This window comes from Nyctereutes procyonoides, unplaced genomic scaffold (assembly GCF_905146905.1).
Source record: "Nyctereutes procyonoides isolate TBG_1078 unplaced genomic scaffold, NYPRO_anot_genome, whole genome shotgun sequence".
NCBI lineage: Eukaryota > Metazoa > Chordata > Mammalia > Carnivora > Canidae > Nyctereutes > Nyctereutes procyonoides.
The window spans coordinates 13,624,809-13,647,945 of record NW_026575146.1 but is presented as its reverse complement, the minus strand read 5'-3'; the positions used below and the strand labels follow the sequence as shown (position 1 = coordinate 13,647,945).

Sequence of the window (23,137 nt, the reverse complement as noted above, 5' to 3'; positions counted from 1 at the left end):
AGGTGGACTGAGTCCAGGGGCCTGTAAACACTCTGGAATCACATGGATGAGACTGGGGTACATGTACAGATTTCTGAGAGGGGCCACAGATTCACCAGAGTCTCCAGAGGGTCCAAAACTCCCCACCCCAACTCTCCATCAGGAACAACAGGTAGACAGCCAGGCTTCCATTCTGCAGGTGGCACCCAGGTAAAAATCCTCCCAGGACATTATTCCTTCCTGCTGGAGGGAAACCACAGGCACTTTGTTCTTGATCTCGCTCCCAGTTTACTCACAGGGCACCAGGCAACCTGGGTTTGGTGGGTCACCTGAGAAGAGAGGCAACCTGACCAAGTACCCAGGACTCGAGTTTGAGTGACCTACAGACAACCAGTAGAGGGCAGCAGGAGGTTGATGGGGCGGGGTTCCAGCTGAGAGGGTAAGTCCCAGGCAGAAGGGAAAGGGGGTTCCTTCCAGGGGCTGGATCCCTAACTTTGACATTTATGGGAACACAGCTTAAAGGAGGCAGCAGCTCCCAGGAGCTCATCCAAGACCCTCCATCTACAGGAATGGGACAAAGAGCTGAGAAATAGGTACTAAACCAGCACAGACAGAGCAGAGCTACTTAAAACTTTCAATTTTGTGAATGAACTCTATAATATAAACAGTGTAGACAGTAGTGATTATACAATATAAACAAAGGTAAAATAGGGACATTTATTCAGATTAATTAAAAGTTGTTCTTCCTAGAAGGAACTTAATCCAAATATCTGGAGTCACTCTTTGGAGCCTGGTTGCATCTACAGGTAACATTTCTTTGTTGCATTTTTCACATTTTATATAATTAGCAGATATTACTTTACAGTGGAAATTCTTTTATTAAAAATAAAGTTGCTACTTTCCATAATCCATAAAAAGATGTTTGACAGAGACCAGGTTTAATTGCTTTATGACAGTAAGTTCTTACTTCAACATAGTCTGTGGGAACAAGTCCACGTTCTCCTTTGCTGTTTTTTCCTTCCAGCCATCCTCCACCAACATCCTAATAAAGTTTAAAAAGAGAGAGAGAGAAAAAAGATTATAGTTGGAATTTCCTGCAGAAGTTTTGCTTTGTTATACATGAAAAAATAATTAATGTTAAGCCCTTTATTCCCACAGAGTTAGCACTGTTCAAAGTTATAAATTATTTTTTAAAAGATTTATCTGAGAGAAAGCGTGCACATGTGCACACACTCACATGTGCGTTAGTTGGAGTAGGGGCAGAAGGAGGGAAACAGAATCCCAGACACCCCACTAAACTCAGAGCCTGACCGTAGGGCTGGATTTCACAGTCTTGAGACCATGAGCTGAGCTGAAACCAACAGTTGGATACTTAACTGACTACTAAGCCACCCAGGTGCCCCCAAAGTTATAAACTCTTAAGGCTTCTCTTTACTCCTGAAAATGATATAATATAAAAACAAGAAAAATCAAACAAGTGATCAAAGACTGAAAAGTAGTCCATTTAAAGGATTGGAGTCCTATCCGTGTGTAATTCCCTTCTATTCACTGGTCGGGGGGCAGATGACAAAAATGGTTTGTAGCTCCGACTGTCAAGAAGTGGAATGACATCTCTACTTCTGGAATCTCTGTTGTCTTTTGTGACCTCTGTGGTCAAGAGAATGAGGTGAGGTAGAAAAAAATATGGAATGTTTTTTTTCTCAGAGTCTAGCCTCAGGAGGCTTTGCACACTTTTTCCAAAAGAGCTGCTGTGTGAATAATTTGGCTTGCTAGATGATGACAGAGAGAGGGCCCAATCTCCTGTATGCCCCAACCAAAGCCAGTAAACCTTCATCAGGGGACTCGCTGGACACCTGAATGACCATGTGTTAAAGCACTCCACCCCCAGCTGCCCACCAGGTGACTGCAGATGCATATGGGAGCTCAACCTGGAGGTCCCTAGGCAAAACAACAAATGGTTGTTTGCTTAAGCCACTAAGCTTTGGGATTACCTGGTATCTAGGAAAAGCTAACTGACACATGGTTCCTTTGTTCTTCTGGATAAGTGATATTAAACTAAATTGTAAAATATTCTATACCAGAATTTCTACTTTTCAATCTATTATCTCCACAAAGTCCTACTTTTTTACCTGAAGAGTTGTCTTAAGTTCATAAATCATTTCTCAATTAGTTAATATCTGAGTGTACGTAACACTTTTTTCTTTGAAAACTTTATTTAAATAAAGCACACATGCAAGAGGGGCAGAGGGAGAGGAAGAGAGAGTGCCGAGCCCAAATGGGGTTTCATCCCATGACCCTGAGATCATGACCTGAGCTGAAACCAAGAGTCAGATGCTTAACTGTCTGTGCCACCCAGGTGCCCAATAACACATTCTTTTTTAAAAATCACTTTAAACCACAACTCTGTCCATTTTTTACCATGACAGCAACTTAAAATACTGTTTTACCAAGAAATGAAAATTATTTCTTCATTAAAAAAAATCAGATAAAGAATCTTTAATCTCTCCTATGATTAAAAATAGAACCTAAGTACTTAAATACACTTGGCATATTATCTAAAACTACATATATTTTTCCTACCCATTAATTCTTTTTTTTGTATCTAAAACATATAAAACAGGTTTTGAAAATACTATCAACATCAAGAAACCTCCATCCTCTTGGTCATTCCTGGGTCTCTGTGCTCCCCCAGCCCTCTGTCCCTCTGACCTAGGGGAATGCCTGCATCTCCTCCTTCCCTTCCCAGCACATCTCCAGCTGTCCTGGCAACCTTCCTCACATGCTAGTCTTGGAGGTATCCAGAGAGATGACCTATCTCCAGCTCTCACCTCCAGCTCAACATTTCCATTTTAAACTGATGCAAAGCTACAGGAAAGGGTTAATTATTTACTGTTCTTCAAGCTCAACATATCTAACAATAAACTCACTTAATCTTTCCAAAGAAGTTTTTCTTCCTGACTCACATACTTTAATAAATCCACCATTCTCTCAAGTCAAAGGTCAAACGTCACAGGGATCCTTATCTCTTCTTTCTCCAACAGTATCTAATCTGGCACCAAGTCCTCTGGGTCTGACTTGGCAAGCCTCCCGTGGAGAGCTTTCTTTTCAATTCCTATTGCTATTACCTAAGCTACATTCCCAGGTTCCAGCCATACCAGTTCACTCAATACACCTATGCTAGATTAATTTCCTGGAAATGCACATCTCACCACTTCATTTGCCTAACAACATCAAAAATAAAACCCTTAAATGAACCCACTACTTACAAATGAAGTCCAAAGTCTACAGCCTGGCCCATGGGTCCTGTCTGATTTGGCTCAAAAAACTAGTTTTCTGAGCCTGTCTGCTACTGGTATATATGTGCCCTGGACCCCTGGGACCCTTGTTTACATGTAGAGTTCCCAGAAGAGAGAAAAAGCAGAGGCTCAGAGACCCAACAGATGTGGTTTTGGATCTTTGCTTACAAACAGAATGATCCCGGTCAAGTTGCTTATCTTCTACGTCTTATTACCTTCATTGGTAAAACAGATTAAAAGTCCCTAGCTCGGGACACCTGGGTGGCTCAGAGGTTGAGCTTCTGCCTTCAGCTCAGGGCGTGATCCTGGAGTTCCAGGATTGAGTCCCACATTGGGCTCCCTGCATGGAGCCTGCTTCTCCCTCTGCCTGTCTCTCTCTCTCTCTCTCTCTCTCTGTGTGTCTCTCATGAATAAATAAAATCTTAAAAAAAAAAAAGTCCCTAGCTCATAGAGTTCATGGAGAAAACACATCAAAAATACATATGTAGTACTCAGCCAAACACCTGGCTCATAGGCCATTAATCAGCCACAGCTGTGACTTCCAGGAAACCATACTTCCAAATCTCTACACTTGTGCTCTGTCTGGGATCTGTATGGGACATCTCTTTCCATTTCTGCCTGATGGAACCCCCATACAACTACCTTTAGGGGACTGAACTTTTATTCAATGTTTATAAAATAGAGTCTTACTTCACCATCAATACTTCATAGACAACAGGGAAGAAATTCCTGTGGGTTTGAATGATCAAGTTAATAAAAAAATAAAACTGAAAGTATAAGTCCTTAAGAGCAAATCAGATTTAAAAACCTACTCATTCTCTTACCGGATTTGTAATTGTGATGATTTCTCCTTCATTAACCGTCAGTTCATTATTTCCAGGCTCAGCAGCAAAATCATACATAACCCGAGCCTGTTGGGAATAGCAACAGAGGAAGTTACAAATGTAAACTTCACAGTAAAAAACCAAACAATCTTTATCATACACTTTGTAAACATGCTGGTATGAACAAACACTCATGACTGTGGCTGTGGTTTTTTGAAATAAAGGAAGACATATTACCAAAATGATTCATCAGCCCTATTGTGAGAAAGAGGATACCAATGGTGAGGGCCCCTGCTCTGTTTTGGAAACAGGGAAGGTTTCTCATAGCTGCCTACACTGCTTTCAGGGACTAGCCCCCAAAATGTTCTCAAAACACACACACCCTTTTCATCCAGGGGGGGGGAAGTGTTTTTTTTTTTTTTTTAAAGATTTATTTATTTGAGAAAAAGAGAGAGAACGTGCATGAGTACATACTGGAGCAAGTGATGGGGCCAGGGGCAGAGGGAGAGAGAATCTCACGCAGACTCCGCACTGAGTATGCAGCCTAACACAGGGCCCAGTCTCAAACTCTGAGCTCACCACCTGAACCCAAACCAAGAGTCAGACATCCTACCTACTGCATCACCTAAGTACCCCAATACCCTTTCTTTAAGGAAGAAAGAAGTGGAAATGGAGATATCATTCATTCTGGGCACACTCAATCTCAGGGACTGAAGGGACATACAGACACACACGTGTACACTCATTTAAGATGCATACATGCTCAAATTATTCCCTGGCAGTGAAAACTCTCGCTATTCTTTATCTAGAGCCACTGGGATGAATTTTAATAATGTGGTACCCCTAGCCAACTAAACTCAGAACTTAAGATCTGGGTAGCGAGATATACTTAAATTCTTCTCCTAGAATATTTCCCCCTATACGGAAGCCTACACAGGGTTGCGTATTCTGGTCAGGTAACCTAACAGCTGGGATTTTCAAACTTTTCCTGCAACAAAATCTTAATTTCATGGCAAACAGACTTAAGCTGTTCTAGCTGACGGGAGATGGGGCTGCTCCTTCAGCCTCTTCCTCAAGAGGTTCCTAAAGGTGTCAACCCAAAAACATGGATTCTAGGAATACCGCTATGCATTTATTCCAAGATGATCACTGTTGTAAACAATAGATATATATTTTTTATAGTATTTAATATATTTTAATCCATTTCAAATTCTAAATTATCATCTTTCATGGACCATCTCATAAAAGAAGGTCCATCTCATATACTGGAGATAACATGTACCTAGGAAACCGATGAGTTACTTTAAAAGTAACTGTCCTAAGTGGCAAGTTCAAGTATATGTACAGAGCTAGTCAAATAGGACTAACAGAACTGCACTCATTTAACAAGATACTTGCTGAACACCCACCATATGGTCAGAACTGCGCTAGGCCCTTCTGATTGCCAGTGTGTTCCCCCACACTTGCTTAATGATGCCTGAAATACTCAGAACAAGGATAAAGAATTCACATCTACTGGTAAAAGGTTAAAAAAAAAAAACCCTCCAAATACTATTTTGACATACATCAGAAGAAATAAAATTGACTGGGGGATGAATATGCAACAAAGTAGGCAGAGTAATATGTTATTTACAGAATCTAGATGATAGGTGGATGGTGTTCAATGGAAAATGATTTTGATTTTTCTATTTTTACATATTTGAGATTTTTTTCATAACAAAATGTTAGAAAAACAAATGGTTAGTCACAAAACTGGCATCAGCTCCTGGACTTCCATCCTGAGAGGCTGGGCAGGGGGTATAGGGAGCAGGTTGCAGGCGCTGAGAAGGCTGAATGGAGTCATTACATGGGACAACAAGACTGTGTTGATGGCTCTTTCTCATACTGCTGCAAAAGCAGTTAGAATTCTGCTGGTCACGTTGTGGGGTATTTTTTTAAAAAACCACATCACCCCAATCTCAATTTCTCATGCAACGAGGGCAGATACAGATAAATGCATGAGGAGGGTCCCTGGGCCAAGCACAGGCCCCAGGGCTGTGGGCTTCCTGGGATACACAAATGAGTCGGATGAGCAACCTGCTGTTTGGTTCTTGTTCCTTAAGGATCCTGCTTAACATTTTTTTTTTTTTAATGCAGCTAAATCTAGCTAATCCCCACTACAGAATACCAAAGACTATTCTTGTGTACCAAATGTCCAACTTGATGAAACAAGTCAAAAATTAATACTGGAAACTCCCTTACACATTTAAATATTATGGAACTTTAAGCCATGGAAAAATGTATATAAACACTGTAGGTTTATGTAAACACTGATTTAAGCCTTAAAAACAAAACAAAACAAAACCCAGAGATGCTTCTTAAAAATTAGAATTGAGAGAAATTTTAGAGAACGAAAAGAATGAAAAAAGCACATCCCCAAATGAGCATAAATGTGTCAACAGAAAACAAAGTTGAGCAGTTACTTTTCCCAAGCTTAGGTAGCCTAGAGGCCCCTAGAATGTAAACCTTCAGGGCACTACGTCCCTTCACCTGCTTTTCCCGTTCCCATCCTTGTATCTGGCTTCCATCTGACTGCTCCTGTCCTCCACCAACAGGATTCCAAGATGCTGGCCCCCACCCCGACTGCCCATCAGTCCCACTATGCTTCAGGTGGCCTTTGAGAAGAGGTCCATTTTCTGACTGCTTTCCCCAGTGTTGGCTACACTCTAAGCAATGACTCAAGTATTTTCAGGAGCTAAACCTCTACTCGGTTCCTGGGCAGATGATGTGATACTGTATGTCGAACACATACTGTCAACAACAATTAGTTTCTCCAATGGCAATACCAAAAAGTATTACAGATGAAGGTGAGGGGATAGTAGGCTGCAATCTTAAACATCAGTTCCATTACCTAGCTGCAAATAAAAATAAACATTAGCGGATCCAAAGCTCCAGACGTTCCAGGCACCGGAATGCAAAATGTGCCACCACACACCTGGTAATGGGCATAATCCATCATCCTTAACACATTATTTCCTTTTGAGAGAAGAGAGAGAGGTATAAAAGTATTCATACTTTCTGGTTATGTTGTAAACATCTGTCATGTTGTCTGCTCCATGTCCCTTCCTTCTGGAAACTTCCTGCTTGACTCCATGCCATTGGTAAGCATATAAACCAAATAGGGATAAGGAGAACTCTTTCCCAGAAATTGATACAGATTCTGGCGAGCTTGAGTCTTTTTCTCTGAAAATGCTGTCAAAGGCTAACCAGCTGAGGTAGGAGAAAGTCCATCTTTGGTGGAGTGGAATGGCAAAGAGAAAGAATGTTCTGAGGTGATCACTTGAAGGACAAGCCTGAGGCTACGTCTCCTGCTGTCAGACACAAAAGCCAACATCTCATTTCCACAGGTGCCTAAGCTAATGTGAGTTCAGATCCTGTTGCACAAGACAGTTCAAGTCGATACAATCCAATAATCCCAAACCAAAGATTTATTAAGACATTCTAAATAAAGACAAACACTGGATATAGTAAGTACACGACTGCATTTCCTATTTTGCAAAAAGAAAACACTAGAACCTAAAATGAAAGAGAATTAAACAGTTCAAAATGCAAAAACAAACAAACAAACAAACAAACAAACAAAAAACCAACCAACCAACCAACGAAGCAAAAAAGTTCATGTGGGGATCAGGATGCAGGAGACAAGTCCCCATTCTTAAGCATCTGCTTCTCTGGTTTGCATAAATCACAATTAACTGTTGGGAAAAGCTCTAAATCTTTGGTAGTGTAGCTCTCTCATTTTAAAAACAGAGACACTCAAATAGAAACTAAAATTAAAAAAAATTTCAAAGTACAGACAGATCCTTTATTAACATGGTCCTTGAGAACCGATGTTGTGCATGTAAGTGGTATTTCTATATGACTAGTTCACCTTTTTAAATGCTAAGGTTGTGTTTTTTTAAAAAGATTTTCTTATTCACTTGAAAGGGTGAGCAGTGGGGAGGGGCAGAGGAAGAGGAAGGAGCAGGGAAGCCCAGGGCCCTGGGGTCATGACCTGACCAGAAGGCAGATGCTTCACAGACTTAGCCACCCAGCCGCCCCTCCAACGTCAAGCTTATTTTACTTAAGCAGGCTCATTTGACTTTTTGTGAAATCATACAGTTAATACCTCCTAGATCTCGCTTTTACATAACCAACAAGATCATAAGAAGAAAAAGAACTTCCTTTAATAGACTGAGAGCATTATTATGCCCTTAATACATGCAGATGTATTTGTCCTTATTCTAAATGATTATGACTTAAGTGCTTTTCGGTTTCTATTAATATATGATTTCAGGGACGTCTGCATGGCTCAGCGGTTGAGCATCTGCCTTTAGCTCAGGGAGTGATCCTGGAGTTGTGGGATCGAGTCCAACATCGGGCTCCCTGCATGGAGCCTGCATCTCCCTCTGCCTGTGCCTCTGCCTCTCTCTCTCTCTGTCTCTCATGAATAAATAAAATCTTTTTTAAAAAAATCTATGATTTCAATTAAATCCTGATCTGTGCTTGTGCAGTTGTTACACTGCATCAAACAGCGAATATTAAATTATTCCTGTAAAATTTTATCTTGTTAGATTTCGTCATGCTCCAACCTACTAAGTTTTCTGGATTCTGAAGCCATCATCTAACTATACCCAACCACGGCTCATCCTTCCCTGTCGAGAGTCCTCAGAAAGCTCATTACATACGCTTTCCATGGCTTCACCTGTGTCATTACGAAAGCTGTTAACATATGGCAGGGCTGAGGTCCCAGTCAGCCACACATACTAAGAAACTCTTTCCCAGACGACATGGATTGATTATCACGTTTTGGGTTTGTTGCTCTAAGGTGGACCATGTTAGTATTTGGATTATTCTAAACTGAAGGCAATCAAGACCCTGCAGCTCAGAGGAAACTTCTGCCCTTCTCTAAGGTACACAAAAGAATCCACGCTGGGGTCTTTCCCAGAATAAGGCTCGCTCGCTGAGATAAATTTTATCTGAGTGACGCATCTGTACAGCAGGGCAACCATCTAATTACAAGATATCTTCTCACTGCCCTGAGAAGTGCATTCCTTTCCTGTCAAATCCTGGACCCTGCCCACTTCTCCTTCGTTCAGAAGGACATATTTGAAGGAGGACTTCATCCACCTGCATTTTGACCTCCAACTTTCTGATTCAGTTCTTCTGTCCAGCTTCTCTCTTAATTCAGGCAAAAGACCCTGTGAGTAAAGTATCTGTGATGAGCACGAAAACTACCCCCTGAAGCAATCAGGTCTGCCCTGAGCCAGGGAGACCCCACACACCTGAGCCCAACAGGTGTACCCACCTGCACGTATTGCCCGGCATTTTCCTCATATAAACTGGGAAGTACCTCCAGTACTCTGTGAAGACCATCTGAGATGCTAGTGTGCTATTTCCCAGTGGGGGTCTCAATGAAATGAATTCATTTGTTTTACCACTGCTCCTTTCTCTGCCTGTGGATTTGTCAGCGGTGGATGGGGGAGACCCCCCACCACCCAGCTACATATATGCCTCACTTTGCCCATCTTTGAAATTTCCATGTCTGTGTGGATTCCCTGTATGTATGCTGTTAAATTTGGGGTTTTCTCCTCTTAATCTGTCTCATGTTAATTTGATTCTTAGTCCGGCTAGAAGGACAGGAATGTCCCTAGAAAGGGACAGGAATTCTTGCTTGCGGATAGTTGGCGTAGTTGGCAGGATCCTGTAACTCACTGGCTACTACTTGCCTGGACAGTACTGCAGCTGAGAGATCCTGGAACGTCTGACAAGCAGCCACAGAAGGAGAGATTTCTTACCATGTCAGTCTCCCAGAATCTCTACCTTCAGAGTCGATGGAGCGAGACTGGTGAGAGGCCTTTTCTTACTTTCTACATTTACATTAGGAGAAAATGTTTGTGTAACTAGTTCCTTGGGCTTAGTGACTCCTTGGTTAAATTTGGTTACTGACCCATTTCTTCCCAGAGATGGTCTTCATTCTCCTTTGTGTCTTTTACATTGTTTGTTATCCTTGTTGCTAAGGGACATCTTGGAAGCCAAAGCCACAAAATTGGTGGGTCCGGGTCAAGTGCTTAAAAGCTGCTAGAGCATTCTCTACCCCAAGAAGACTGTCGTGATAGGATAAGTTGGTCACAGAACAGGGTAGATTGACCCTAGATCACTTGCCAAAATCAAGTAAACTGTACAATGAAGTACACTCCACTCTAAAACAATACACAGTCCCCAATCCCATAGCACATCCCTCTTAGATACTAGTATGGCTCCAGGAGGCCCAAGGCTTACAGAAAGCTGTTAGACTTTCCCTCTCATCGTGTTCTATGTCCTAAGAGCTCGGCTTATGACTAATGAGAATATGCTCTTTGGTCTCCACCATCCAGAGGGTACACCTTCGTGGTTGGCTGAACAGATGAGGATCTGAGGCTCTCCATCCAGCTATGCCAGCTCTCAGGGGGTGTCTATCATGAGAGGTTTCAGTCCATAGGAACTTTTGTCATCTCAACCTTCATTGCTTGATCAGTGCTAGAAAGTTACATCCCAGAAGCACCTGCCTGGTGTTACAGACTAGTAAGCCTGTGACTGGAGGCATCTCACATTCTCTTGCTATCAAAACTAGAGACAGCATTTTCATTGCACCATCCTTACGGCCTGTGCCCTTTGCTTTCTTAGCCTAATTTTGGGAGTAAACTTTTGAATCATGGGGTCTGTGTCATCTATGCCCTTTTCTGGAAGCCTCTTTTATCTTTGGTTAAGGCAGTAAAAGGCTTATTGGTTTGAATTGCTATTAATAGATCCTACTCACCAATGGCCAGATAATGGTTCCTTTAAATCGGTTATTTAAAAGAAGAAAGAAAGAAAGAGAAAGAAGAAAGAAAGAAAGAAAGAAAGAAAGAAAGAAAGAAAGAAAGAAAGAAAGAAAGAAAGAAAGAAAGAAAGAAAGAAAGAAGAAAGAGCTCTCAATTGTCTTATTAGTGTAATGGCTAGCCTCAGGGACTCCCTTGACAAAAGAACAGAAATTAGCCTTAAGACTTAAAAACCAATGTCCACATCCAAAGTAAATTCCCCTTAAAATCCAGACTCACCTGCCTGTTTTAACTTCCCTCTCCCTGCAAGATTTACAGAGATCATTCTGGCCTAATCTCTAGGTTTTAAGTAGCTGGGATGCTCATGTAAAAGCTGAAAGCCAGAATATGAATCTAACAAAAGCAACTGAGACTGGCAATAAGGCTGGCACAGCTCCTACTCTCCAGGGCTCTGGGATCAGGCTCTGCCCGCTTTGGGCATTCCTGCAGCTGTATCCTAGACTACCCCACTGCCAAAGAATTCACATTCTCTGGACAGCACAGATCTTTTAAACTGTAAAATCCTTTTACCCTACTCCATTTAGAGAGTAATTAGATTGACTATATTCATAACTTTGGCTTCACTAAGCAAATAGATGACCAAAATTTCCCCTAGGCCCTTAGTCAAGTGATCTGCAAAAGGCCAATGTTCAGAGACTAAAGCCAAGGGTTAATTTTGTACCCAGAGGAAAAAAAAAAGGCTTTGTTAAAATGCTTTATACATATTTTACAAAGTCATAAATCTCTTGGTTCCCATTTTAGTTAAAATTCTCCCTGATATAAAGAAGCAAATTTAGTTAAAAATATGGGCCAGTGGCACCTGGGTTGCCCAGTGGGTGAAATGTCTGCCTTTGGCTCAAGCCATGATCCCAGAGTCCTGGGACCATCAGGCTCCTTGCTCAGTGTGGAGTCTGTTTCTCCCTCTCCCTCTGCTCCCCCTACTTGTGCTCTCTTTCTCTGTCAAATACATAAATAAAATGTTAAAAAAAATAAGAACATGGACCAATCCTTTGATATTCAGGCTGTAATCCAGGCCTTTGGGGAATTAGGAACACCTGTCTTTCTTTTACAAACCCCTAAAACCCAAAAACTGCAACTCTAGAAACAGGTTAATGCTCACCATCTCCAAGCTTCACCTATTCCTCTCACAAGGCTCGTACATATTATAAAGATCAGAATACTGGAACAAAATTGTTCTGCACCTAATAGAAACAAAATTAAGGTTTTGTTTGTATCTTGTCTGTGTATTATTTGGTGTGTCCACATATATTGTAAATGTGAGATATTTTCTCTACCTCTGGATGATAGTACTAAAATTAATTTGTAAAAGAGCTTTAGTTGAAGGCAAGCACTTGTAAGGCCAGGCCATTCTAAAACTCAGAAACTAACCCAAATGTTTTTCAAGTTCAAGTGATCTGGGACAATTTTCAGTATTAAAACTAACTTAAGGTTGTTGGTTTAATTAAAGCAGACGTGTATTTAGAGTTATCAGCATTAAACATAAAACGTTTATTCTGCTTGTGTTTACTAAAAGTCAAGTAAGTTCATGATATCTCTGTTGCAAAATCTGCCAGAAGAAAAAACCAGAGTAACGGCTGATTTTGTCTGATGCCTCATCAAGTTTTATGGATAGTCTGGACAAAACTGTTAAGAACAAGTAAATTAAACAGAGTAAATAAAATAAAACGGTTTGTAGGTAAACTTTTAAATACCTTCCAAAATCTTTCATAACCTAAAATTTTAAAGTCTTGCTAAGTTAAATGATGAGTTCATTGATTATCTAGATCATTTCCAGTAAGATAAAATAAGGAAACTTAATCATACTTTATGTTTTACTGAAAGTAAATGGGGGGGGGGGAACCACATTCATATAAAATATAAATCTGCCAATCTAAAGAATTCTGGTGTGACAGTTCACAATTGCTTACTACTTAGTTTCCACTAGAAATTAAGGTTTCTAAGCATTAAGAATTCTAACAAATGTAATTAAGACCGCTGGAAACAACAAGGGAAACAAGTTGATAGGTGAGGAAAATGAGACGTGCTTTTGAATAAGAAAAAGTATGAGGAATGAAAATACCTATTGTTGGGGAAAAAGAAAATAATTTTGTTTTCAAGTGGGGCTGGTTATTTAAACAGGGAAAATTTAGGACAAAATCTGAATGTAAAAAAGAAAGAACCTTGTAGGGCAGCCCCGGTGGCGCAGCGGTTTAGCGTCACCTGCAGCCCGGGGTGTGATCCTGGAGACCCGGGATCAGGTCCCCGCATCAGGCTTCCTGTATGGAGCCTGCTTTCCCCCCCTCTGCCTATGTCTCTGCCTCTCTCTCTGTGTGTGTCTCTCATGAATAAATAAATAAAATCTTAAAAAAAAAAACATTAAAAAAGAACGTTGTAGAAGATTTATGGAGAAACAATCTTTGGAAAGGAACTATGTGTGGTCGCCACTGGCTGAGATGAGGATAAATTTAAATAAGTAAATGAGTTTTAATATCAAAAGTACCCCAGTACAACATTTTTGGCCTTTTCTTTGTTAAAACTACAAACTTGAACTACTTGTCTTGAACTTGAACTACTGGTCTGTTCTCCCTAAGAAACTGTAAACAAAAGTTTTTCTTTACCTTTTAAGTTATCTGCGTAAGAAATAATTATTCTATTTGCCAAAATAATTTCCTATGTTTATCAGCTCTTTGATTGCTTATGAAACCTGAGTCTTAAAATGAAAAGAGTTAAATTTTGCTCAGAACTTTGTAACCTCTATTTGCCTTTGAAATCTTATACTGTCATTGTGGTTAAATGGATAATTAAATATTGTTTCATAATGACATCATTCTATTTAATCAAATGCTCAAACCTTTTGATATTTCTGACATACATCCCAAAATCAATTTTTTAAAAAAGACTTTATTTATTTGAGAGAAACAGAGAGAAAGCACACACACAAGCAGGGGGAGCAGCCAAGGGAGAGGGAAAAGCAGGATCTCCACTGAACAGGGAGCCTAACATGGGACTGGATCCCAGGACTCTGGGATCATGACCTGAGCGGAAGGATGCTTAACCCAGGCGGCCCCCAAAATCAATTTCTAAAGTAAAATCTTTTGACCACAATCTGAGGTGTTCCCAAGGGCCTGCAGAACATTTCAAAGATTTCTTTTTGAGAAAGTAAGGTAATTAGGCTTATTTGGTATGTTAAATTACATGTGAAGCATTGTCAAATAAATGATATTCCCATTATACTTATGTAGATATGTTATTAAAATTAAGTGTTCTAAAAATTATATGAGACTCCTAGAAATCTGATGTCCTGGTATGTTATTATCCTGAAGTGTATGTCACAAAAATAACTAAATTTCCTTTGTCAATTGCACAGTCATGAACTCTAGTCAGACTTCAATCATGGCCATTTTAAAGTTTATCATCATTTACAGACAGTTATACTTTTACTCAGATGCCTCTATAGAAGTTTCCACAAATGTGCTGCATCTTCAATTAGACTCATGGAAAAAAAACTGAGTAGCGGCATCTGGAAGCCTTCAGGTTATAAAACTGAACTAGATAAAAACTCTAAAACTAGTAGAATAACTGGATTCAAGAATTAGTAATGCAGAACTGAGTAAGTTGAGGAAGATAATTACACTTTATGACTTTTTGTTTAACATTGCTGACTTTTTAAAAATGTTTCCCAGATTAAAAAAAATTTTTTTGCTCTAAGGTTGACTTACTGCAATTTGATAAAATACACTTTTTTTTGGGACAAATTAAAACATTTCTTTTCTAAACCCTATTGGAGCCCTCCAGAATTCAGAAACTCTTAGTGAGTCTTCTTATATGCACATGACAATCTATTTTTTGGCATAAGTTCAGTATGAATCTGTTCTCCTAATGACAGGATGCCACTGGAAACATTGGTTGTATCACCACATGACTGGAATGCCATATTTGAGAGACATGCATAGCCTCAGATGTGACGAGACAGCTTTAGGGAACTAACAACTTTATGGAGCCAATAAAACTCCCTTAGAAATGTCAGCCTGGCACCTTGCTTACAGAGTTCCCAGCAGCCTGGCTATCATAGGTCTAACTTTAAGAATCCCCCTGTATCACCACTACCTGAAATGAGTTTGTCCAAACTGACCTGCTGTTATCAGGACTAAGACACTGGTTCACTGAGATAAAGCAACCTACCAACTCAACACACAGCTTGAACTCAGGACCCTGAGATCAAGACCTGAGCTGAGATCAAGAGTCTGATCTGAGCCACCCAGGCGCCCCTCAGCTCAACTTTTAACATGTGAAACTCCCAGGCTGAGGGTAGGCCACCCCGGGCTGGCCACTCGGGCATGCAGATTATTCTGAGCTGAAGGCAGTCGAGACCCTGAGGGCTCAAGAGAAACTTCTGCCCCTCCATTAACTACACAGAAGAATCCACGCTGGGGGTCTTTCACCAAATAAGGCTTACTCACTGAGATAACCCATCTGTATGGCAGGGCAACCATCTAATTACGTGATATCACTCTTCTCACTGCCTTGGAAAGTGCATTCCTTTCCTCTGGAGTCCCAGACCGCCATCCCCTTCTCCTTAGTTCAGAATGACACATACACTTCATTTTGCCTGTCACTGGAATTTTCACGTCTGTGTGGATTACCCAGACATATGCTATTAAATTTGACTTTTTCCAGTTAATCTGTCTCACGTCGCTTTGATTTGTAGTCCAGCTAGAAGGACCCTTTAAGGGACACGAACTCCTGCTCCCCTACAAAAGAAGTAGTCTGGGGCACCTGGGTGACAGAGTCAGTTGAACATCAGACTCTTGATTTCGGCTCAGGTTATGATCTAAGAGTCGTGGAATGGAGCCCCATGTCAGGCTCCTAGCTCAGTAGGGAGTTTGCTAGAAGGTTCTCTCCCACTGACCCTCCCCTTCTGCCTAGGCAAACACACACACATGTTCTCTCTCAAATCTTTAAAAATGAAAAAAAAAGAATTTGTTTCCTTAAATGTTCACAAGTAATGTGTTTAGTATCTATTCAAGAACATAGTCAAGATGATAAAGTTCTGTTAAGGTTTTAATTTTAATAGTTGTTCTAGTAAAAGATCTTTTCCCAAAACAAGACATTTCTACAAAGAACTAGTAGCAGCCATAAAGAACCACTGAAAACTTTTCTTATGCAAAAATTTCAGAAATAAAATCAGTGAAATTGATATGTTCTTTAAGTGTTTTTTCCTAAAATGGGTTTGTATCTATTTTCCTGAAAATGATGCACTTAAGAGGAATTTTGTAACTAGTGATCAATTATATGAGCAATTTGAAAATTTCCAAGACATATTTAGGATAATCTTAAATCTGAGTGTAACAGAGGGTAATTATACAATCACAAGAGGAACAGAAAAGAAGTTCTGAATAGCCATCATAAATAAATCACATTGTACCATCCATTTCCACATTCCCCCTCCCTGTATTCCACGCATGGAGAATAGTTGTGGAAAGCACTGGGGACCAAGGAAATCCTCAGAACCAAACCAAACCATGCTACTAGAGATTGGGATGATTTTAAGAGACTTTCTACCCAAACTCACCTGGATCAAAGCTTCTTTATGTATTGTATATAAGAACAATCAGACAAAGGTGTTTTAATAGTTATTTGCTTAGGTGGCATCAAACTGGTCATATCATATATAACATCACTATGACCAAGTAATATGCCCAAACACACACTTCTGACACCCACATGTGACAGCCTGTTCTGCCCACTGCTTCATAATGGCACATACATATGAAAAGTTAACTGGATTTTTTATTTTTAAGGCTGTATCAAAATGACTGCGTCATACTCACTTTGATGTAGTTGCTTTAAATTGGGGCCAGTTTTTCTTTCTGTAAAGGGCAGGATACTAAACATTTTAAGTTTTGCAAGTCTTACAATCGGTCTCTGCTGTACTTTAAAGCTACCATACACGGTATGCAAATGACTGTGGCTGCATTCCAATAAAACTTTATTTACAAAAAACACATGGCAGGCTGGATCTTGCTCATGGGCCACAATTTGCTAATCCCTATAACATGGCTGGGAACAAAGTTATTTTAAAAAAATCCATATACATTGCACGACTTATAAAGGAAAGAATCTTTGTAATTCTTTTCACAAATAATTACTCTTTCTAATAGAGCTTCTAGAACTTAAGAAAAAAGATCAGCAACCCAGAAAAATGGGCAGAGGAACAAATAGTTCATAGGAAAATATAAATGGTACTTAAATATATGAAAAAAAAAGCCTGATTTCACATAAAGAAAGAAAAATTAATTTGGGAGAGGTTGCCAGATTTCCATTAGGAGCTGTATCATTTAAACTACCACCAGCAAAATACGTATATATGAGAGTAATGGTTCTCTGTATTTTCACAGACAGAATAAATTACCCAGCTTTTGAATTTTCTGCCAATTGGGAAAGAGAAAAATGCTATCTCAATATAGTTTTAAAGATAAATGGACTCTGACTCAGAAATCTCATTTTGGGACTCCACTCTCAAGATGCACCTCTTTGTACCAGGGTATTTACAATAGCACAATCTGCCATATCAAAAGACTGTACACAACCCTGGTGTCTGGTCATAAGGAACTGGCTAAATGAACCATGGTCTGTCACAAGAGTGTAGACCAAGCTTCAGAAGGGATATAGAACAGCTACTTCTTTCCTACACAGAAGGATATTTATATTTGCCAGTATTTCCACCAAAAAGCACTAGAAAAATCAATTATTTTAAAATTGGTTACCTACAGAGATGGGAGAGAGTAGGAGTGGATTTCTTTTCACATCATTTCCACGTTAACTGTATACATGTCCCGCCTGCCCTAGAATTCTCCATTAAAATAAGAGGAGAGAAAGACCATTTACAGTAGTAGCAAAAAATAGAAACCTATTTGGAAAAAGCTTTACAGTGTTCCTGAAAGACACTGAAAATTGGAAAAGCTACAGAGTGTGGCAGATTATTTGCCAAAGTGGCCACAAGAAATCCTCCTCTCTCTATATGGATATCACCTTTGCAATGTGACTTTGCCACTCTTTCCAATAAGAAGTGAAGGCTACTTTCCTACTACCTCTTGGTTCTGGTCTTGTTCATGCACTTGCCTTGGCCAACACAGTAACATCAAATGTGACAGAAGCAAAGGCATGAAAGGCACTTGCACATCGAGCCTTGCTCTGTCTTGTTACCAGGCTCGCCTCTGTGCCCACTGAGCCAGCCAGGGTTGGCCTCTGCAGACGAGGCCATTGCAACCCAGCCAGCCAAGCTGTACACTGTGAGAGTCCAGCATTGTGGGCAGGCCACTCAAAGCTTATCCAGCCTCAGCTGGGCTTTCCAGATCACAGGAACCACCCACAGCCTACCCACGGAACTAAAGAAAAATTCTTTGTTGTTTTAAGTTACTGAGTTTGGGGGTACTTTCTTATGCAACAGAAACTTAATTTATACAAAGAACCTTCCCATGTTTTTAGATGGGAAGCCCCAGGATCATCGAGATAGCATCTCTGTTTACCAGTTTTAATAAAAATCTGAACAGTTTTTTTTTTTTTTCCCCTGAAACAGAACTGATCCTAAAATTTGTTTTGGCCATATAAATATACAAGAATAGCAGAAAAAAAGTTTTTTTCACAGAAAGACAAGCAGAGACTAGAATAAGTAGAAAGTTCACAACAAGTCCCAAAGACACATACAGTAGCAGGATGCAACAAAGTAGGATGATCGGCATTATATTGTTTTACAATAAACGAGTAGATCTCTAGGGAAAAAAAAACAAAGTGAATCACCACCTCATGCCTTACACCAATATAAATTCCAGGTTGGAACAAAGATTTACATGAAAAGAAGGAAAGCAGGAAGGTAGGGAGGGAGGGAAGGAAGAAGGAAGGAAGGAAAGGAAGGGGTAAGGGAGGGAGGGATCACAGAGCTAGTACCCAGATTACAATCGTCAAATCGCATTTTTCATCAAATGGCATCAGATTTACTAAAAAATGGCTGATTTCAGGTTTCAAAGAAAAAAAAACAACAAACACACAAGAACAAAACCCACACACAGTATACAAAGATGGGCCAGGGAATCTTTTCCTTCTAGATATAAAGACACTAACAAAACCTGCTATGACCCTATCAAAAAGACACAGGCTCCAACTTGCAGAGGACCTTGCTGTCCAAATAAGGGACAATATAAACGTCAATAAGGACAAGGATTACAGTAGCCTGAAACATCAAATTTATTTAAATCTGTGAGTTAAAAATGATAAAAATAATTGGTCACTATTATAGGATACTAGGGAACCAATGCATTTTTAAAACCAGTAAATATAGGTAGAACAAAGCAGGCATTTATCCTGCCCCTCCTTTACAAATTGTAGCACTAACTAATCAAGTAATAGATAAGTTTCTGTTTATAAAAATATTCTAGGTAATACAAAATGGTGCAACCACTATGGAGATCAATATGCGGTTTTCTTAAAATATTAAAAAAATAGAACTACCATATGACCCAATAATTCTGAGTATTAATCCAAAAGAACTGAAATCTGGATCTCAAGAGATATGGCAGTCCCATACTTACTGTAGCATTATTCATAATAGACAAGGTATGGAAACAACCTAAATGTCCTTTGACAGATGAATGGGTAAGGAAAATGTGGTATATACATACATATATGATAGAGTATTATTCAGCTTTAAAAAAAAAGAAATCTGCAAAAATGTGGATGAAACTTGAAGACAGTTTATAAATGAAATAGATGAAAAAGGAATAATAGAACTAGAACATCATTTTCAATCCCTAATAATTTAATGCATCTAAGCATAGTAGCTCCAAAAGCCAGAAACCATTTGCCTTCTGACGGAATGCAATGCCAATTACGAAAAATACTTGAAAAGATAAAAGAGATTGCATCTTATGGCCACTTTAGATCCTCATACCAATTTATAGGAAATATAAAGGAATATATTAAATTATGCAATGAGTATAAGAAAACCCAGATGTGGGACACCTGGGTGGCTCAGCAGTTGAGTCTGCCTTCGGCTCAGGTCATGATCCTGGGGTCCTGGGATCGAGTCCTGTATCAGGCTCCCTGTGAGGAGCCTGCTTCTCCCTCTGCCTAAGTCTCTTCCACTCTGTGTCTATCTCATGAGAAGAAAAGAAAAGAAAAGAAAGAAGAGAAGAGAAGAGAAGAGAAGAGAAAGAAGAGAAGAGAAGAGAGAAAAGAAAGAAAGAAAAGAAAGAAAAGAAAAGAAAAGAAAAGAAAAGAAAAGAAAAGAAAAGAAAAGCCCAGATGTAGTAAATTATAGAATCCATTTTCTCTAACAAATCTCAAAGACAGAAACAAGCCTGTTGGGGGAGGGAGTGGAATAAGAGAACCCATAAACTAGGAGATTTAGGAAATTGATCCCAACTGCAATATACGTCGACTTTATTTAGATTCTGAGTCCAACAGAATGCAAAAAAGGTTATAATATGAAAACTGAAAATCTGAATATTTAAGAGTTATGTGATACTTAAAAGTATTCAATTTACAGGTATCAAAATGGTATTGAGGTTATAATTTTATTTATTTTTAATAAATCATCTCTTTAAGGTTTACTGATGAGAGAGAGCTAGCGCAAGCACACAGGCACAGGGTTGGGGGGGGGGGCAGTGGACAGAAGGAAAGAAACCTGAGCAGACTCCTCTCTCAGCAGGAGCCAGATGCAGGACTCAATCTCACAACCCTGAGATCACCACCCCACCTGAAACCAAGAGTCTGAGGCTCAACCGACTATGCCACCCAGGCACCCCTGTGGTTATATTTTTAAAGGACTACCCATATTTAGAAATATACACAAAAATATTTACTGATGAAGAAATGGCATTTCTTCAGAAATAACGCAAGAGCAGAGGAATGGGATGGGGTCTGGACCAAATGAGTCAACGGTTGTTGAAGCTGGGTAATGGGCATTTAGGCTTCGTTATACTATTGTTTTGGAAATGTTTGACATTCCCCATTACAGAAAAGGCTTTTTGGGAAACTATAAAAGATACCAAAGGAAATCTTAGGAAAATTTAAAAAAATAATCCTGCAGTAGAGGAGGACTTCAAATGTGAAAAAGAATCTTAATATTCTTAAAAGGGAGGGAGAGGGGATCCCTGGGTGGCACAGCGGTTTGGCGCCTGCTTTGGCCCAGGGCGCGATCCTGGAGACCCAGGATCGAATCACACGTCGGACTCCCGGTGCATGGAGCCTGCTTCTCCCTCTGCCTATGTCTCTGCCTCTCTCTCTCTCTCTCTCTCTCTCTGTGACTATCATAAATAAATAAAAATTAAAAAAAAAAAAGGGAGGGAGAGAGAAATTTCTCTTCACCCAAATAAAACATACCTGCTTTGCCTGGCAAAAGCCAATATAAATAAGATAAAAATAAATGACAAATGAGTAAAAAAAACACTAGCAATTCATATCACAGACTAAAAGTTAGTTCCCCTACTCTACAGAGTTAACTACAAATCAAAGGGGGAAAAAAAAAGATGTTCTAAAAATTGTAAAACATAACTTCTAAAACTAAACAAATATTTTTTCATCTATCAGCATAGCAGGGAAACAAAAATGAAACTCATAACATCATGTTGATGAAGACGTAGGTTCAGGGAAATAGGTTATTCCTATAGTGCAGATGAAGTGAGAGGCAATTCTGGTAATGTCTGTCAGAATTACACACACATCCTCTCTTACTCAGAAATTCCACTTCTAGGAATTCATCCCCTAGAAATACTCACATGTTTGCAAAGTGACGCACATCAAAGGGTATTCACTGCAGCACTGTTTTGTAGGGACTGGTACAAAATAGAGTGTCTGCAGGAAACAGAGCACCATGCTCCAGCAAAAAAGAATGAGGGTTTGCTCATTTTTCAGAAGTGCAATTATCTCTAATGAATGCGTTAAGAAAATAAAGCAAAGTATACCTTTTGTGCAGAAAAAGGGGGAAATGCCTCTGCTTGTATGTACATAGAATATCTCTGTAAGGACAGTAAAAAAAAAAAAAAAACAGTAACATAGCCCCAAGGAGAGAAGCCAGCTGGCTGGGGGAGGGGACAGATAAGAGAAGAATTTCCAGAATCATCCCCTTTGCACCATTTTAGTGTTGTTGTTTTAACTAATATAAATGTACCCCTGGTCAACAAAATTAAATATTGAAACCATGGTTTTGTACCTCCACCCAGGAAGCTCAGAACCTGTTGAAAATACCACAATCTATTGGGGAATGGTTCCTTGGTTGTAACAAAACACAAAATGCTCCAAAGTGCAAGAGGACTGGGAGGCCAACAGAATCTGTACTAAAGGCTACATCTTTCTGGAGCTCTCATTCTGAGTAATGTCACTTTCATTGCACAAAAATATGTATGTAATACATTTTTACAACAACAAAAGCAACACAATTATGTTTAGAGAAGGAAAAGTTTAAAAATGTTCTCTTCCTCCCCCTTGCAAAGGGCACAAAACTCTAACAGAGTTGAAAGTAGCCTTCAAACATCATGCATTTGCCACACGTTTGCACACACAGAACCAATTAGAAACACCACGGTACCTATGCTCTTCTAAGCTTCATGTTTTATTTAATCTTAGGACTGTTGCTATCTGCACATCTATCTTGTTCTCTAACACAGCTGCAAGGTTACTAACCCATTCTGTAACTTCTAGGGCAAAGCCCAAGACAACTTAGCTGTGGTTAAGAAGGTAACTTTACCCCCACCCTAAATTAAAATACTTTTATTGTTTTTTCCTGATTATAAAAGGACACATGTAACTAAAAGGGGGCAGAAAGTTGAAAAGCAAACAGTACCCCAAATTCTAAAGACAACCGTTGAAAACTTACACACTCTATTAACAAGGTCTGCCTGCCACCACCGCTCCCCCCCCCCCCCCCCCGCCAACCCAGCACTGGGTGTTGATAATGGTTTTCACCCCCACCTCCCCAACACACACACACACACACACACACACACACACACACAAAAGGGAAAGGAAATGTAATCGCTGTCAACATGGTGACGATGAGCTGACTTTGGAGCCAGACCACGCAGGGTCAACTTTCTACTTTACCATTTCAACAGCTTTCTAAACTTGGCCAAATTCCTTCAAGACTGTCTCAAATTCCTCCAGAATAAGATAAGGATAACAGCAT

General features: G+C 39.8%; 1 protein-coding gene across 4 annotated transcripts in view; it reads right to left on the bottom strand.

Annotated features, from left to right (window-relative positions):
- The window catches only part of SNX9 (sorting nexin 9), a 112,624-nt gene that overhangs the window by 58,792 nt on the left and 30,695 nt on the right, over positions 1 to 23,137 (bottom strand). For 2 of the 4 annotated variants that reach the window (XM_055309589.1, XM_055309590.1), the window contains exons 2-3: positions 4,100 to 4,186; positions 947 to 1,021 (exon numbers count right to left, since the gene is read on the bottom strand). In XM_055309589.1, coding sequence (XP_055165564.1) covers positions 947 to 1,021; positions 4,100 to 4,186 — 162 coding nt within the window. Of the gene's footprint in view, positions 1 to 946; positions 1,022 to 4,099; positions 4,187 to 6,989; positions 7,066 to 7,153; positions 7,673 to 23,137 lie in introns of those variants that run through there. The other 2 variants (XM_055309588.1, XM_055309591.1) reach the window with 2 other exon arrangements.